Genomic DNA, 19,280 nt, shown 5'->3' on the forward strand with positions numbered 1-19,280 from the left:
ATTTTTCCCAGACATCTCTATGCTCTCCCGGCACCTCAGGCACCGTAAGACCTCTCTGGGTATGCCTGCCTCCCTCACTGGGGTATGCTGTCAGAGTTTAAGGGTTAAGATTCTGAAATCAGGCCAGGCCACATGACTCACGCTTGTAATCCAAGCACTTTGGGAGGCCAAGGCGGGTGGATCACTTGAGGTCAGGAATTCGAGACCAGCCTGGCCATCATGGTGAAACTCTGTCTCTACTAAAAATACAAAAATTAACCAGGTGTGGTGGCTCATAGCTATAATCCCAGCTACTTAGGAGGCTGAGGCAGGAGAATTGTTTGAACCCAGGAGGTGGAGGTGGCAGTGAGCCAAAACTGTGCCACTGCGCCCCAGCCTGGGCGACAGAGGCTGGGATGACTCCATCTCAAAAAAAAAAAAAAAAAAAGATTCTCAAATCAGACAGACCCATATGCTATCTCTGCCTCTTACCAGCAGTGTGACCTTGTACAAGTTATTCCACCTCTGAGAACCTCAGTCTCTTCATTTGAAAATTGAATATTACTATCTATCTCTTCAGGCCATTGAGAGGATTAAATAAGAAGAGAGTAGCACATAAGTTCCACTGTACATAAGTGCTCACTTAAATATTCGCTGTCATCATCAACATCATCAATATCTCTTGCCTTCTAACTGTGCCCCCGTCCCCAAGCATGCCATCCCACACACACAACTAATTTCCCAGGCCACCTACAAGTTACTTTTCACACATATGCCTAGAAGAAAAATTAAGGACATTTTAGGAAAAATGTTACTCCCATATATAAATAAGCAAAAGAATTTTTTATATCACTAAAGTCTCACTTACACCCTCCCATCCCTCACTGACCCCAACTCCAAAAATCCCAGTTGCAAATTCTGATCAGGTTTGTACTTCCCAAGTAAAAATTCAACAATCTCCCACCTAGAAAGCAGGCAAAGCTCTAGGTTTATCAAGCTCCTTAATAGAGTCCAAACAGAGCAGATCCTTTCTGGAAACAGGTTAAGATACCGGACTCTGAGATTCAAATCCTGATTCTACCACTTACTAGCTGTGAAACTGAAGATAAGTAGCACAGCCTTGCTCTGCCTCGATTTTCTCTGAATTAAAATGGGGACGAAATCGGCCCCAAAGGTTTTTTGTGTGTGTGAGAACTAAATGAGATCATCCATGTAAAATAGTTAGCAGGGCAGCTGCCTGTAATAAACTCTCAACAAGGGCTAGGCACTCGTATTATTATTAGTTTTCATATGCTTTTTGCCTTTGCCCAAGCTAGTTCCACAGGATCCCACCACCAGCACTTCCTCCTCGCTTCCTGTTTATCTAGTTATTTGCAAGACACCACCTCAATGGAGCCCTTCTGGATTGGCTGCTCTGAATGTGGCAGGTACACACCCCTTCTACAGCCCTTTCCACTCTGGGCTATCTGCATTTGTTTGTTTGGAGTCCTCCTTTACTCATTTACAAGCAACTCAAAGACCTGTCTCAAACCACCGTAAAGGAGAAGAGGGAACAAGAGGAGGGTGAAAAGAAATTCGGATGCCAGTGCTGAAAACTCCCTAGACCTTAACTCGAGCCTCAGCGTGACCAAGAAGCATCATATTGACCCATCCATCCTCAGTACTATCTTTCCAAGAATTATTTTAGAATATTTAAGAACCCCTACTGACATATGATGTCTGCCTCCAGCTCCACCCCTCAATCAAGAATCCGTTTCAGGGAGGGTGTGGTTTGGCCACATCTTTTTCGGACATTCTCTTTTGAAGCATTTTTAAAATAAATTAAATTGTGGCTGGGTGCAGCAGCTCATGCCTGTAATCCACACACTCTGGGAAGCTGAGGCCAGAGGATTGCTTGAGCTCAGGAGTTTGAGACCAGCCTGGGCAACATAGGGAGATGCTGTTTCTACAAAAAGTTTTAAAACTTAGCCAGGTATGGTGGTGTGCACCTGTAGTCCCAACTACTATGGGGGCTGGGTATGGGGTCCTGAGGTGTAAGGATCACTTGAGCCCAGAGGTCAAGGCTGCAATGAGCCATGCTCATGCCGCTGTACTCCTGCCTCGGCAACAGAACAAAGCCCCACCTCAAAAAAAAAATAAAAATCAAACTGTTAACTCCTATGAATTTGTTAATCTGCTCTATTCTGCTTTAGCCTGGTCTCTCAATGAGCCACAGTCGCCTTTGAAGAACTTACTGTCCAGGCAGAAGAACCACAAAAGCTAAGTCTAAGGACAGCCATATAAACACAAACCTGCATCTAACAGCAACAGGCTTATAAAGCACACTCACACAACACAAAGTCTTGGCCCCAAAGACCAGGAAATTTTATTTGCCATTAACCGTGCTCTTTCCAGGAATCAAATGCCTCATGGCAAAGGAGAGAGAAGTTGTCTTCCCACACCACCTCCTCCTCCCCCTGTCATTCCCACCAAATTTGTACTTTCTCCCTGTCTATTACCAACGGGGCCATAGTTCACATAAACAACTCAAGGCAAAGATGAGGGAAATGCAGCTTCTCCTGGAATTGATACTTCTGCATTTTACCAAACAATAAATATATGTCATTTCCTCTTTTGTTTGTCATGGCACTAAAAAGGGAAGAAAAATCTCAATTCTGTTAGTTTCTATCTGGAATACAAACAACAGGCACCAGGCTTCCCATCTCACAATGAGTGCCTTGGAGAGATGGTGGTGTGCCAGGGGTGGGGGAAGAGCTGTTTTTAAAGAACCCAAACAAAAATGGCAGGAACTGCAAAACACAAATGTTTGCAGCATCTAAACTGGCGGAGCAACTGTGGGGTAGAAACCTACAGTCTGCACTTACAAGTACCTGAGTGGCCCAGAAGTACAGAGCTCTCTGAGCTGAATCTGTGAACTGCAGGTGCAGCTTACAGATGGAGGGTTCGGGTGTGGGAACGTGCCAAGGACGTAACAACACTCAGTTGAAGGGAACCAAGTTTACCGTCACAGCCGGAACCTGAATACAGGAGGTGACAAATTCCATAGGATTTAGGCATAAAAGAAGCATTGTCATGTTTTTCCATATGAGTCCATTCAAATACCCTGTAGGGAAAGGGCATCATGTTTACTTTTCACTGAGTGCATTTTCATTACAGAGTTAACTCTTCAGGGACAAAATTCTGCGTAAATTTTAGTTCTCCAAACATTATATCAGAATCAGTCCGATCTTCATCAAAATAAAAACAGATTTGTTTTAAGAACATTTGCAAAAAACTTGTATATTTAAAATACAAGTATAAAAAGCAGCCAGAAATCACCAGCCACTCAAACAACCCCATCGTAATGCAGATCACCGTTTCGCCTGTTTTAATCTCTAGATTGGCGTGTGGTGGTGGAACGAATTGAGGAAGATGAGAAAGGTACTAATATATGCATAAGCCTTCACAATACGTAGGCACTACTGAGATACTTTACAAACACCTCTAATCCTCACAGCAGCCCTATGAGCTAGGTATTATTATTCCTGTTTTACAGATGACAATGAAGCTCAGAGAAGCCAGGTAACGTACCCAAGATCACACACCTAGTGAATGGCGAAGGGAAGATTCAAATCCTTATATTTGGAATTTTTCCTCCCCATGTTTAGAGAGAACCCTTGTACATACATCACGGGGTATGCCACAGAATAGGATGAGAATCTTGGTACTAACTGAACCCTTGTTAAAGTGACATGATTTGTAGTCATGCAGCTTTTACTATTCATTACATAATAATTTCTGGGGAGGTATTCATATACTGTATTTTTGATGCATCCAATTTTAACCTTAGAATTTATAATTGAATTTGCAATACTTTAAAAATATCTACTCTAATATAAAGACATTTTTACATTTTCCTTTTTTATTTTTTATGGCATAGTTCTGGAATTGAAAGTGAAAAATTATATTTCAGCATGTTCTCTGCACCTCCAAATTTTCTTGGCTATTACCAGTAGTTTCTTATACACAAATATATGAGAAATCCCTGAAGAACAAATTCAGTTTGGAAAACAGCTAATGATACCAAAAAAAAAAAAGTAGGTACTGAAGTTTACTTTCTGTAAGACAGTATTAATATAGTAATACTTTAGGGAAAACGATGAATCTGTTTAAAGGCAAAAGATCACTAACCTACTCAGATCACTTAGAGAAATAAGTGCTTTTCTTTGCCTTATCCTAAGATCAGATTGCCATTTAACCTATTTTTAAACAAACAAAAATTTTTAAACATTTTCTATCCTTTAAGCAAATGTTCCTTGCTTGGCTACATGACAACGTTCAAGAAATGCCTACCACAGAAGCATAAAAAATCCTTGGCAACATTCCAGAAGAAATCCACCCTGCATAATGTGTTCCAGCAAGCATTCAATAGCTTTCTGGTGAACCTGCTGGCTCAGTGTATACTTGAACAAGATCTGGAAAGGACAAAAGAAAAACTGATGGACATTTTCCTTTTTGCCAGTCTGGCGAAGTAGCCCTCAGCTCATTTTAGCAAACTACCCCAGCTTGGAAAAATGAGCATGTGTATGGCTAACTTACAAACTCTGCCCTGAAGTCTGGTGCACATGCTGTTTCATTACCTTTGATTCCCTGAAATTCAAGTATAATTGTGTTGTTTGTCTTTTCATCCAATAAACTGTGCATTCGAATTTGGTTCACTTTGGAGATATTTGGGGAGATGAATCTATTCTTTCAAATGACAAGTCAGTGCTTTCATAATGAGAACACTTTAGATGATATAAAACTCAATATGATATTAAAAAGAGGTAGACTGAAAGGACAGGCTCCTTTAAAACATCTCAAAAGTGTGTTCATAATTGGCTGAAGCTATTAATTCTCTAGGTATTTATGCAAAAAATTTACCAAGTGCAGACTTAAAGTCTTTAGACTTTAAAACGAGATCCATTTCCCTTTTATAAAGGGAAATAGATGCATATTTTTAATATTTATATCTCTTTGCAACTTTTTCTCAGGATGAACATATCCTACTTCAAAAATAAAATGGTTGGACATTGTACAGGTCTATTAAACTGTAGTGACACATTTCGCCCAAATTCTCTCCTTGGGCACGGGGGGAGGGAGAGTTGGGCTGGGCGGGCACAGCGTGTGTATTAAACGCCTGTTTGACCTTAAATGCCCTGAATGGAGGAAGGGGAAGGTGGTTAGGAAGGTAAAATTTTTTCCATTCTTTGTTGTAGAACAGCACATAGTTCTGAAATAAACCCATTTTGCAGGAGAGAAGCTCTAGATTCAACGGTCAGGCCTAGGAGAGAACTTATACCCTGGGGAAAAGGCTGAAGGCACTAGAACTTCCTCCACCACCCTCCCATCACCAGTCAGCCAGCCTGTTTTATACAAGGCCTTTTTCTGACTCCTTGGGGCCAGCAGCAGGGCCACTTGGAGGAGTGAGGGGGCGGGCCACTGGCTCAAGGCTTAAAATGTAGCCTTTGGATGGTCTCATAGAGACATACCAACAAGAGTCAAGGGGAAGGATTCATCACACAACTTTAACAGCTAAATATAAACATTAAAAACATACTGTGCCTGTGCTGGCTATAACATTCTTTTGGCTTTCTTCATTTTTTACTATGCTGGAAACCTCAAAAAAGGAAAGACCCAGCTCTCTGGACCTCTGAGAGGTTCTGACTACCAGGAAGTCATGTGGTCTATTAAAAGAAGGCAGGATATTTACAAAATCCTCAACTGCTTTCTGCAGAAGAAAGCTGGGCCTCCAGACTCCCAGTCACCAGAGTAAAACACCAAATACAAGATGAGCACAAAACACATCAAACCAAAGATATCTTTGAATGGCTCCTTTATCCTGGTCTCTCCCTCTCCAAAGGTTAACCATGATCATGAATTCAATGTGTTTTCTTCCAGAACTTGAAAAAGAAACACACGCACACACATATTAAAAATAATGAACTAAATCTATTACTTCCAGATGCTGAATATTCCATAGTTTGAAACTACCACCTTCATCTAGCCATTCCTCTTGTGGATGGACATCGGGGTTTTTCTGTTGATGATCTGATATATTCTTCCGACTCCCCATTCTCTGATTGTACCAGATTACTCCTTAGTTGTTTCATGTATGTGAGGTCTGTCTCCCAGTCCAGAAGATAAACTTCCAGACCTCCACGTCCAGCATGCATTACAGAATGATTTTTTGAATGAATGAACTTTACACTTTTGACTCCCTCAAAGATTAATAGTAGCTTTGGACTCAACAGAGGCTCAGAAACTTCTATTTATTTATTTATCTGTTTCCCTTTTTAAAAGAGAAGTTTTGTATTTTCAGATCAGGTTCATCTAAAATCCACTTCCTTTCCCAATCTAGATTTATGGCAGTCAACATCTCCTTAAGTTGTTCCACATCCTGACGCTAGGGATCTAATAAAGGTTGTGCCTTTTATTATTATTTATTATTTATTTATTTGAGACAGTGTCTCGTTCTATCACCCAGGCTGGAGTGCAGTGGCACAATCTCAGCTCACCACAATCTCCGCCTCCAGGTTCAGTGATTCTCCTACCTCAGGCTCCCAAGTAGCTGGGACTTCAGGCACGTGCCACCACACCCAGCTAATTTTTATATTTTTACTAGAGACAAGGTTTCACCATGTTGACCAGGCTGGTCTTGAACTCCTGACCTCAAGTGATCCACCTGCCTTGACCTCCCAAAGTGCTGGGATTACAGGCATGAGCTACCATGGCCAGCCCTTGTTGTGCCTTTTAAAGGTGTGTGTGTGTGTGTGTGTGTGTGTGTGTCTGTGTGTGTGTGTGTCTGTGTGTGTGTCTGTGTGTGTGTGTGAGACAGAGAGAGAGAGAAGAGGAGAAGGGAGCAGGAAGAGAGTGGAGCCAAAACCACCTTAGGGTGTGGCCCTGGGGCCCCTGCTGGCCTTCGGGCAAAGCCAGACACAAAGGACTTATTCTCTTTTCAAACAAAACCTGGAAAACAAGCACTTTTCCTTCTTTTTTTTTTTTTTTTAATCTCATCCTGCTACTTTTACTTTACACTTTTAGGTTGCTGTTGTCAAAATCAATTTTCATTTATTTCCCTGGAAACTATTCTGACACTTTAGGTTTCCTGTAAAACAGCAAAAGTACCCTTTCTAGGGACAAAGGGAAATGCGCAAAGTCTCCACATCCACTCACCAGTGATCCTCCGGACCATTCAACCAGTCCTTGGATTATGTCATAAAGAGCTGATCTGAAACCGTGAAAACCTTGCCAAAGAGACTCAACCATTACATTGCGTGTTAGAGGGAGCAGAATATGTGGAAGTTGTATGAAAGCTGCAGAAGCAGATGAGTACTTGGGGACCTCTCTGTGCCTGTGTTATGCCATCTTTCCATCTTGTGACATTATTTTAATTCTTCCCTAGTCTGAGACACTCCTAGCAGCAGTTCTTTGCTTTTTTGTGTTTTGTTGTTGTTGTTATTTTGAGTCTGATCCCTTTTCTCTGGCCAGCACTCCCTCAAAATACAAATATGCTCATATACATGCAATTCTGCAAAGAACTTCAAGGATATGAAAAATCTCCTAAGAGAGAGCTCAGGTAAAGAAGATCTAAACGAAGGTAAGAGTCCAGATGTTTGCAGAAACAATAAACCTGACGGGTGTAATAAACATTGACAGTAGCTGCAAAATAAAGCCCCTCTTTGTATTTGAGTATTGGAGAAAGAACTGCTTATCCTGGGTTGGACTTTTCAGATATATTTATCGCTATTACGGATAAACAAAAGTAACCATATGTGATATAGTTTGGACATTTGTTCCCTTTGAATCTCATGTTGAAATCTGATCCTAAGTGTTTGGAGGTGGAGACCGGTGGGAGGTGTTTGGGTCATGGGGGCCAAACAGGAAGCTTGGCTTGGTGCCTTTCTCATGGTAATGAGTGACTTCTTTCTTTGTTAGTTCCCACCAGATCCGATCATTAAAAAAAGAGTTTGGGCCTGGCTCGGTGGCTCATGCCTGTAATCCCAGCACTCTGGGAGGCCAAGGTGGGCAGATCATGAGGTCAGGAGATGGAGACCAACCTGGCTAACACAGTGAAACCCCATCTCCACTAACAATACAAAAAATTAGCTGGGCGTGGTGGCACACGCCTGTACTTCCAACTGCTCGGGAGGCTGAGGCAGGAGAATCGCTTCAACCCAGGAGGGGGAGGTTGCAGTGAGCCAAGATTGAGCCACTGCACTCCAGCCTGGGCGACAGAGCAAGATTCTGTCTCAAAAAAAAAGAATCTGGCAACTCCCTTCCCTCTCACTTGCTCCTCCTCTTGCCATGTGATCTGCACACTCCAGCTCCTCTTCACCTTCTGCCATGAGTGGAAGCTTCCTGAAGCCCTCATCAGAGCAGATACTGGGGCCATGCTTCTGGTATAGCCTACAGAACCATCAGCCAAATAACCCTCTTTTTTTTTTTAATACATTATACAGCCTCAGATATTGAGTAGCAACACAAAATAGACTGAGACAATATGTCATCCATATACCATCTTTCAAAAAAAACAGAGTCTCACTCTGTCACCCAAGCTGGAGTGTAGTGGCACAATCATAGCTCACTGCAGCCTCTAACTTCTGGGCTCAAGTGATCCTCTTGCCTCTCTGCCTCCCAAGTAGTTGAGGGGATACAGGGGCAGGCACATCCAGCTAATTTTTTTTTTTTTTTTGAGACAAGGTCTCAATATGTTGCCCAAATTGGTCTCCAACTCCTGGGCACTAGTGGTCCCCCCATTTCAGCCTCTTAAAGTACTGGAATTACAGGCATGATCCACCATGCCTGGCCTATCAACATCTTTGAATGCAAAGAAGGACTGTGTCCATTAGATAAATCCTGGACAAGGCACAATAATTAGATTTTCTCATCAAAATATTGACACTGTTAACAAGTATATACACAGGTAATAAATGAATAAATTATCTTGCCTATCAGAGCCCCTCATCTGAAATTTTTTTTTTGAGACAGAGTCTCACTCTGCCACCCAGCTGGAATGCAATGGCACAACCTTGGTTCACTGCAACCTCTGCCTCCCAGGTTCAAGTGATTCTCCCGCCTCAACCTCCCAATTATCTGGGATTACAGGCACCCACCCTCATGCCCAGCTAATTTTTGTATTTTTGTAGAGATGGGGTTTCACCATGTTGGCCAAGCTGTTCTTGAAGTTCTGACCTCAGGTGATCCGCCACCTCGGCCTCCCAAAGTGCTGATATTACAGGCGTGAGCCACCATGCCCAACCCCTCATCTGAACTTTTAAAATCACAACCTTTGCATCATTTATTTCAGTAGCTGCTATATCCTCAAAGTGATTCTTAGCCCCTCTTTAACTTAAAAGACTTCTGCATATGTCGTCTTCCTTAGATCAACTCTATTTCAAACCCTTAGCTAGTCCAAAAACCACGGAGTCACAAGATTACTATTATCCTAGTAACTTACCATTTACAGAATGACTGCTATGTGCCAGCTATGTTTGTAACACCTCAAATGTACCATCAACATGTACTAAATATTTACAACCATGCTGCTATGTAGATAGCAGTATTTTCATTTTAAAGAGAGAATCCCAGCCAGGCGCTGTGTCTCATACCCCCAGCTCTCTGGGAGGCCGAGGAGGACGGATCGCTTCAGGTCAGGAGTTCAAGACCAGCCTAGCCAACATGGCAAAAACCCATCTCTACTAAAAATACAAAAGAGTAGCCAGACATGGTGGTGCATACCTGTAATCCCAGCTACTAGGGAGGCTGAAGCATGAGAATCACTTCAACCCAGGAGGCAGAAGTTGCAGTAAGACCAGATCGCGTCTCAAAAAATAAATCAATAAATAAGAGAGGGAGAATCCCAAGGCTCAGAAAGATGTAATTTTCCAGGGGTTACGGAGCAAGGAACTGGCAAAACTGGATTCAACCTTAATTTCATTTGACTGCAAACTCTCCATCTTAGTCCTGATGGCTGGTGCCAAGGCACCATTTTTCCAGATGAATCTCAAAATTACAGAATTCTCAATTTATATGTGTTCTTAACCTTCTTTGGCTCATTGAATATTTGAGCAGGAAAGGATCTTGGGGGTAATTCTGCCTGACTCTCACACTTTACAGATGAGGAAACTGAGGCTTGGCTGCAGCAGGTTACTGCTCCAGTTACGGCCTCCCCTTTCCTGGTTCTGAGGAGGCAGGACCCACATCCTTTGGGAGGCGATTTCATGCTTCCACTAGCATAGCTTTAAGTGCACCAAAAGTCTTTATGCAGACATTTAATGACCTTCTAGAAGGAGCATAGAAAGTCCAGAACACCTGAATGACCCAAGCAAAGAAGACCTACACTCAGGTGGCATCTACTTCAAAGGGGATAGAGCAAGTTTGTTCAACCCATAGCCCTCGGGCCACATGTGGCCCAGGACAGCTTTTAATGTGGCCCAAGAGAACTTCATCAACTTTCTTAAAACATTATGAGATCTTTTTGCAATTTTTCTTTTTTAGCTCATCAGCTATTTTAGTGATAGTGTATTTTATGTGTACCCCAAGACAATTCCTCTTCTTGGTCCAGGGAAGCCAAAAGATGGGACACCCCGGGAACAGAGCAATCCACGATGTGTCCTGCCCCACTTCCCCCAGGGCAAGCAAAGATGTTGCCTGCTCCACAGAGCTGGTACAACAACAAAACGAGACATGTAAAAATTCCAGCAAAGGAGATCCAAGAAACCAACACCTGCATCCCGGAGCCACTTCTAAGGCAGCAATGACATGCAGCCCAATTAAGTAGATAATTTTAAAGCCCTCCACTTTAGGTCCACAGTAGCTGGAATGAGAAAAGGACAAATCAGTGCTCAATAGCTTGCCCTTAGATTTGTTATCAAGCTAGAATAACAAGCAATTATCATATTTCAAGTGTGTTTGAAAAGTCCTGAATCAGATAACTATCATGCCTTGCATTGTTCTTGAATATACAAAAATAGAAAAGGAAGAAATTATCTAAGAGCAATAAACCAAGGAAACAGAGAACAGGCAGGGGTGGGGCTCCAGATCATGACTACTGATGCTTATGAACATTTACTACATGACAATATCTCACAAACGCTATTAAAAACACTGGGTTAGACACAGTTCCGATCTCTCTGTCCAAGAGAAAGAAATAATAATGGAATAAGAGAATAAAAATGTAGCTATTTAAAAGAATGTAACGAATTAATTATAATAGAATAAGAGAATAATATAACTAATAAAAGAATGTCAGATTTGTATTTTTTAAAGAAGGGAGTTTAGGGTGACCCTAATGCTTTTCAACATTAATTTCTTTCACTTTATTATGTTGTTAGGGAACATCAACACAAAGTACTGGCCGGGTGTAGTGGCTCAGGCCTGTAATCCCAGCACTTTGGGAGGCTCAGGTGGGTGGATCATGAGGTCAAGAGATCAAGACCATCCTGGCCAACATGGTGAAACCCCGTCTCTACTAAAATACAAAAATTGGCTGGGCATGGTGGTGCACACCTGTAGTCCCAGCCACTTGGGAGGCTAAGGCAGGAGAATTGCTTGAGCCCGGGAGGCAGAGGTTGTGGTGAGTCGAGATCACACCACTGCACTCTAGCCTGGCGCCTGGTGACACAGTGAGACTCTGTCTCAAAAAAAAAAAAAAAAAAAAAAAAAGAAAGAAAAAAAGAAAAAATACTATATTAAATATATCACATATCACAAAGACAGTACACATTGGGTGGGCCAATGACTGAGTCTTGCCTGAATTAGCTTTGATTGATTCACTTAACATCTCCAAGCTTTCCAGGGCTGTTCTGTAAGTAAGTATAATTATATACAAGGTGATACATAAATATTTAACATAAGCATATGTATATATCTCTACTTACACTTGCATATGTATATATCTATACATACACACACATATACATATATATGTATGTAGATAGATATGTATGTGTGTGTATTATATGTAATATATTGAGACCATTTCACACAGTCAGGTATGAGCCTACCATCCCACTGCATAAGTTAATTTACTGGGCTCTCAAAGTATAGGTCCTTAGCCTTCTCAGAGCACATGCACTGTTTGCTCAGTCTGAAAACACGTAATTATTTAACTTGCCTTCTAAAGTAACACCACACCCTGGATATGATGCAACACCCAGCATTACAAGATAAGCTCTGTCTCAAGTTTCTGCTCGTTATAGTGCCTGAAGTATTTGCTCATATGCTCAGGGACTGAAGCAGAAGTAAACAGTCAGGCCAGTATTATAGGGACACCTGTGTTACAAAATCGACTTTCTTATGTTGTGAAAGCAATGAATGAAGTTCAACAGGCCTCCTGTAAGAATGCCGATTCAGCTCCCATCACCTTGGTCAAACAGGACTTCAGCCTTATTGCCGCCCTCCCTAACGCACCCAGGCCAGTCTACTTACCTCAGGTATCTGATCTGAGCTACAAGTCGTGGGTCTTCGCTGCAGCAGCTCCCCTCCTGCTTATCTTCTGTCTGCACCCGTCTTCAGTGAAGTTAACCTTGCTTTCTCTGTTTGTGCTACTCCCAGATCCCCAAAGAGGCCTTTGCATGGTGCGTTTAACAGGCCTAGACTTTTTATCTTTAAAATTCTACAAAATTGGCCAGGCACAGTGGCTCATGCCTGTAATCCCAACACTTTGGGAGGCCGAGGCGGGTGGATCACCTGAGCTCAAGAGTTCAAGACCAGCCTGGCCAACACGGTGAAACGCTACCTCTACTTTAAAATATAAAAATTAACCATGCGTGGTGGCAGGCGCCTGTGGTTCCAGCTACTCGGGAGGCTGAGGCAGGAGAATCACTTGAGCCAGGAGGTGGAGGTTGCAGTGAGCCAAGATCGTGCCATTGGACTCCAGCCTGGGTGACAGAGCAAGACTCCATCTCAAAAAAATAAAAATAAGTTCTACAAAATCACTACTTTTATGAGTCCTTCTCTAATTCAACAGAACACGGTGTCCTGGAAAAGAGTCTTAGGTACAAGTTTACACTTCTATTAGGCTTGATGCCTGATATCTTTCCCACAACAGGAGTACTGAGATTCGAATAGCTGAGTGGTTAAGAGGAAGAACTTGGAGGACCAGATAGCCAGGGTGTGAATCCTGGACCACCACACACTAACTGTGCCTCACTTTCTTTACCTTTATTTATTATTTATTTATTTAGACAGAGTCTTACTCTATCACCCAGGCTGGAGTGCAGTGGTACAATCCTGGCTCACTGCAACCTCCACCTCCCAAGTTCAAGTAATTCTCGTGCCTCAGCCTCCCGAGTAGCTGGAATCACAGATGTGCGCCACCATGCCCAGCTAATTTTTGTATTTTTAGTAGAGATGGGGTTTCACCATGTTGGCCAGGCTGCTCTCAAACTCCCGACCTCAGGTGATCCACCCAGTTTGGCCTCCTACAGTGCTGAGATTACAGGCATGAGCCACCCACTCGGCCTTTTTTTTTTTAAATGAGGTCTTGCTCTGTTGGTCAGGCTGGTGTGCACTGGCCTGATTATGGCTCACTGAAGCCTTGACCTCCTAGACACAAGTAATAGTCCCACTTCAGCCTCCCAAGTAGCTGGGATTACAAGCACGTGCCACCACACCTGGTTAATTTTTTGTGTTTTTTGTAGAGACGTGGTTTTGCCATGTTGGCCAGGCTGCTCGAACTCCTGGACTCAAGTAATCCATCCACCTGGCCTTCCAAAGTGCTGAGATTACAGGCATGAGCCACCACACCCAGCCTTCCTTACCTTTAAGATAGACAGGTAGGTAGGTAGGTAGGTAGGCAGGCGGGCGGGCAGGCGGGTGGGCGGGTGGATGGATAGATAGACAGATAGACAGAGACGGATGGACAATAGTTAACCAAAGTGCTCAGACTACTGCCTGGTATGCAATAAATGATACCTAAGTGCAAGCACAAGTGCGATGGTAATGGCGGTTCCTGTGTGCCTTGGTGTTCGACAGATGATGAGGAGTGATGGGGCCACCTCCATGGTAAGCAAGTGAGGGCATGCCTGAAGAGGCTGCAGCCGTGCTACACTATTCCATTGTCTCCATGGAGGGCCTGACTTGGTGTGAGCAGCTCTTCATATTTTCAAGAGAAAGCAAAATCCAAACTTTCAGATTTTAAATTGTTGGTTTACATTTTTAAAAATTAGTGTTTGAACCAAAGAGAGCATATCTAGAAGCAGATTTTTCCCTTAAGTCACCATTTTCTCACTTCAGACACATATGAATCTATAATGTGTGTGTTTCCATTTTTCTGTGTTCATCATCCATACTTCTTCCTCAGCTGAACACCCTAGGGGCAAGAGAACGCACACAGAGGCACTCAACTGACCAATAATCTGGTTTGTTAATAAAACCCAGCTGACCAATGATCTGGTTTGTTAATAAACACCAGTAGGCTTTTCTGCAAGAAAACAAAGAATCACATAGTGTCAGCTACATTTAGGACCTTCCCTAATTTTTTTTTTTTTTTTTTTTTTTTTGAGATGGAGTCTCACTTTGTTGCCCAAGCTGGTGTGCAGTGGCATGATCTTAGCTCAATGCAACCTCTCGGCTCACTGCAACCTCCGCCTCCTCTCCTGCCTCAGTCTCCTGAGTAACTGGGATTACAGGCATGTGCCACCATGCCCAGCTAATTTTTATCTTTTTAGTAGAGACAGGGTTTCAACCGTGTTGGCCAGGCTGGTCTCAAATTCTTGACCTCGTGATCCACTTGTCTTAGCCTCCCAAAGTGCTGAGATTACAGGCATAAGCCACCGCGCCCGGCCAGGACCTTCTCTAAAAGTGCATCTTTAAGTCAACCAAAACTAGGCCCTGGGAGCACGCATCTGAACAAGATGCAGTCTCTGATGCTGAGAAACTTACAGACTTGTGGGGGACACAAAAGTGCAGACAACTGCAAAGTTTACAAAACACACTGGCATGCATTATGTCATTTCACATCATGAGAACCCACTGCAGTAGGTACCACACGTGATTTATACCCAATAGAAGAGAACTGAGGCATAGAGAGGTTAATAACTTGTCCAAAGAGGCTAAGTAACTTCCTCCGCTAGGAAGAGGAGTTGTAACAAGAACCAGTTCCGCACACTCCAAGCCCAGGGCTCTTTCTGTTGCATTCTAATGCTCCAGCATAATGTGCATATTTTCCAGTTCCTGTGATACTAACAACATCAGGCTCATTAAGAGGGCTGATATCCTATGAGCTGAAAGAAGGCATTGATAGCATCATGAAATGCAGCCCTTAAATGCACCTGAGAATAGTTAGGAAAATGTTCTTCTCTCAAATTACAATTTCCCTTCTACCAAAAAGAATTTGAGGCCACTTTCAACAAAATGTAATGCTGTTGTTAAATGGTTAAAAGAAAAAGGTGATGAGGGGAAATGGAGACGAAATCGCTGCTTCAGGAAATCAAAGTTAAGAACAGGCAGCACAAGTGGGCACAGATCGTAGCTCTGAGCCTTCTGAATGACAAGACAAACTGGGAAGTGACAAAGTTCTTGTTGTCTATAAAAGGAGGCATACTAATTTTAAGTTTAGCATATATTATCACGATTTGTTCTCTAATTTCTAAAGCACATAGCAAAAATCCATATTATAGAAAACACTGATTAAAAAGTAGAGCATTGGGCTGGGTGTGGCGGCTCACGCCTGTAATCCCAGCAACTTGGGAAGCCAAGGAGGTAGATCACTTGAGGTCAGGAGTTTGAGACCAGCCTGGCCAACATGGTGAAACTCTATCTCTACTAAAAATACAAAATTAGCCAGGCATGGTGGCATATGCCTGTAATCCCAGTTACTTGGGAGGCTGAGGCCAGAGAATCGCTTGAACCCAGGAGGTGGAAGTTACAGTGAGCCAAGTTCGCACCATTGCACTCCAGCCTGCGCGACAGAGCAAGACCAAACCACACACATATATATAGCATTTTATAAAAAAAAAATTGATTTGTTATATTTGTAAAGTCTATGGTTGATCAGAAGATTTGTAAATTTATTAAGATCATACTCCCTAGCCCGTGGTCACCAATGTTAATATTTTGGTACATTTCGAAAAGGAAAATGGGCAAGTTGCCATCCAATTTAGAAGGAGTGTATAGAAAATTTTGGAACTGTAATTTTGGGGGAAGGATGAGCAAAGTGTCACCTTTGTCATAAATAGCACTCATTTCCAATTCTTAACTGGACGAATGATAGCTGAAACAGCACCTCAAACACAGGGTGACAGACAGCAGCGCTGAGGACATTGCAGCCTTCACTCATTCATTCAGCCAGTAGATTCTGAGGGCCCACAGAGCTGGCATTCATGCACGGTCCTCCAGGGTAGAAACCCTCTGCTTTCACCATGCTCTCCTATGATAAAACACAGTACATTGCACAAATTAAAGATGGTTGTTCTCATCCTAATCAGTTTTCCTAATAAGGCAACTGTGTTTAGGACAGCCCTATGTTACTGCAGACCTTGAGACAGATTCTTGGCTTTTGCCACAGAACTACCTAGAGCATAGGAACAGCTAAAAGCAAACCTCAATCCATAAACAAGGCAGAGGCCTAGATCCCCGATTCTGAGATAGCTACAGATGGAGGGTGGGCCTACGTTCTGCTGCAGAAGCAGCCCAGTACCTTCTCCAGGCTAATGGTGTAGTTCTCTTCTAGAAACGGCTTGAAGAAGAAGAAGAAAAACTACAAAGGCCATAGAAGCTGTTAGCCAAGGTTAAAAAAAAAAAGGAAAGGGAGAAAGATAGGTTTTTAAGACCCATACTGGCATTTACTCAACAAATATTTATGAAATCTTCACTGCATATACAAAAAGGCCCTGAGAAATAGTGGGGAAGGCAAAAAGACATGGTTCTGCCCTTGCATCTTTTCCAATCTAGAGAATCAGATGTACAACAAGTAATTTTTTTTTTTTTTGAGACATAGTCTCACTCTGCCACCCAGGCTGGAGTGCAGTGGTGTGATCTCAACTCACTGCAACCTCCACCTCCTGAGTTCAAGTGATTCTCCTGCCTCAGTCTCTCAAGTAGCTGGGATTATAGGCGTCCACCACATGCCTGGCTAATTTTTGGGGGGTTTTGGTTTGTTTTGTTTGTTTGTTTTTTGAGATGGAGTCTCACTCTTGCCCAGGTTGGAGTACAGTGGCGAGATCTTGGCCCACTGCAACCTCTGCCTCCCAGGTTCAAGCGAGTCTCCTGCCTCAGCCTCTTACGTAGCTGAGATTACAGGTATGTGCCACTACACCTAGCTAATTTTTTTTTTCATAGAGACGGGGTATCACCATGTTGGCCAGGCTGGTCTTGAACTCCTGACCTCAGGTGATCTGCCCACCTTGGCCTCCCAAAATGCTGGAATTACAGGCATGAGCCACCACATCCGGCCTAATTTTTGTATTTTTAGTAGAGATGAGGTTTTGCCATGTTGTCCAGGCTGGTCTCGAACTTTTGACCTCAGGTGATCTGTCCACCTCAGCCTCCCAAAGTGCTGGGATTACAGGCATAATTCTTTATTTAAAAGTAGGATAGCTATTAGGAAGACTGGAGATTGTGAGCTATAAAAGGGCAAACTAACCTAGTGCCAAAGGCACCAGAAACCCCTCCACCCATTCCAACTCACCTTCCCTCCCTCTCTGGCACACACACAAGTGGGCACATACACAGGCATACATAGCCATGATATGCTCAGGCTCCTACTATCTTCCCTTTTCAAGGAAACTACTCTGGGGCTAGAAACACTAAGGATGCTATTCTTTCTCATTTTTAGGCCAAGGGGCTGCAAGCCTAGAAAATGCCATGGCCAATACTCCTACACTGAGCTAAGATGCTATTGGGTCTAGAGAAAAAAAAGAACTATTTAGACAATTACTTCTCTGAATGTCTTCTAGATCTTTGAGTTTATGCTGCTTGTCCCTATTGATACTTAATTAGAACCTCCAATAAGAACCTGCATGAGAGCATAGGGCTGGAAGTGAAAATGACAGCTTCCCATTGGACTATGTGCTGATTTACAGTAGTTCAGTCTCAGGTGTTAAAAAGAAAAACTGCATAAAAATGGAAGATGTAAAAGGTGAAACTGAAAAATTAAAACTGAAGAGTCTGCATATACTGAACTTTGGCTGTCAAATTATATTAATCAACAATGTCAAGTTGAAAAAAAGCAAATGAAAAACAAGGAACATTATTCTGTACAAAGCATTGAGCTAGTCAAATTTTATCACTTTTTGGTTGTATAAGTACAACATAATTGCGGTAGATAAAATCAGAAAATTCAGACAAGAACATAAAAGATGAAAATGCAGTTGACCCTTGAACAGCACAGGGGTTAAGGGTGCCTATTTCCCACAAATCCCACAGTTAAAATTCTGCAGATAACTTTCAATTTCCCAAAAACTTAAGTAATGCCAGCCTACTGCTGACCAGAAGCCTTACAGATAACATAAACCATCAATTAATACATATTTAGTATGTTAAAAGTATTACATGCTGTATTCTTACAATAAAGTAAGCTAGGGAAAAGAAAATGTAACTAAGAAAATCATAAGGAACAGAATATATATTTACCATTCGTTATGTAGCAATGAATCAACATAAAAGTCTTCATCTTCAGCCAGGTGCAGTGGCTCATGCCTGTAATACCAGCACTTTGGGAGTTACACTTTGGGAGGCTGAGGCAGATGGATCACAAGGTCAGGAGTTCAAGACCAGCCTGGCCAACATGGCAAAATCCCATCTCTACTAAAAATACAAAAATTAGTCAGGCGTGGTGGCACGCATCTGTAATCTCAGCTACTTGAGAATCTGAGGCAGGAGAATCACTTGAACCTAGGAGGCAGAGGTCGCAGTGAGCCAAGACCATGCCATTGCACTCCAGCCTGGGTGACAGAGTGAGACTTTGTCTCAAGAAAAAAAAAAAGTCTTCATCTTCATAGTCTTAACATTGAACAGGCGGAGGAAAAGGAAGAGGTGGCGTTGGCCTTGCTGCCTCAAGGGTAACAGAGGTGGAAGGGCCTGCAGAGTTCAAACCCATGTTGTTCAAGGGGCCACTACAGTAACCAAAGTACTTTTATTAGTAACCAAAGTACTTTTCATTGAATGACTACAACAAAATGTGTTTAATCAATTTCCTATTATTGGGCATTTATGATATTTCTGATCTTTAACAGAAATGCTTTAAGGAACATCTTTATGCATACATCTCTGCACAATGTATCTCTCATTATTTTCGTATGATAAGCTCTTAGAAGCGGAATTTCTCAGATGAACAG

General features: G+C 42.5%; 1 protein-coding gene across 1 annotated transcript in view; it reads right to left on the minus strand.

The window, feature by feature from the left end:
• Positions 1–15,991: 15,991 nt before the first annotated feature.
• Positions 15,992–19,280, minus strand: part of LOC116548369 (putative uncharacterized protein FLJ13197) — a 42,586-nt gene continuing 39,297 nt past the window's right edge. The window contains exon 2 of the mRNA XM_032273869.1: positions 15,992–16,372. Coding sequence (XP_032129760.1) covers positions 16,287–16,372 — 86 coding nt within the window. The 3' untranslated portion in view covers positions 15,992–16,286. The remainder of the gene's footprint in view (positions 16,373–19,280) is intronic.

This window comes from Sapajus apella, unplaced genomic scaffold (genome assembly GCF_009761245.1).
Source record: "Sapajus apella isolate SASKATOON/1434 unplaced genomic scaffold, GSC_monkey_1.0 scaffold5, whole genome shotgun sequence".
Classification (NCBI taxonomy): Eukaryota; Metazoa; Chordata; class Mammalia; order Primates; family Cebidae; genus Sapajus; species Sapajus apella.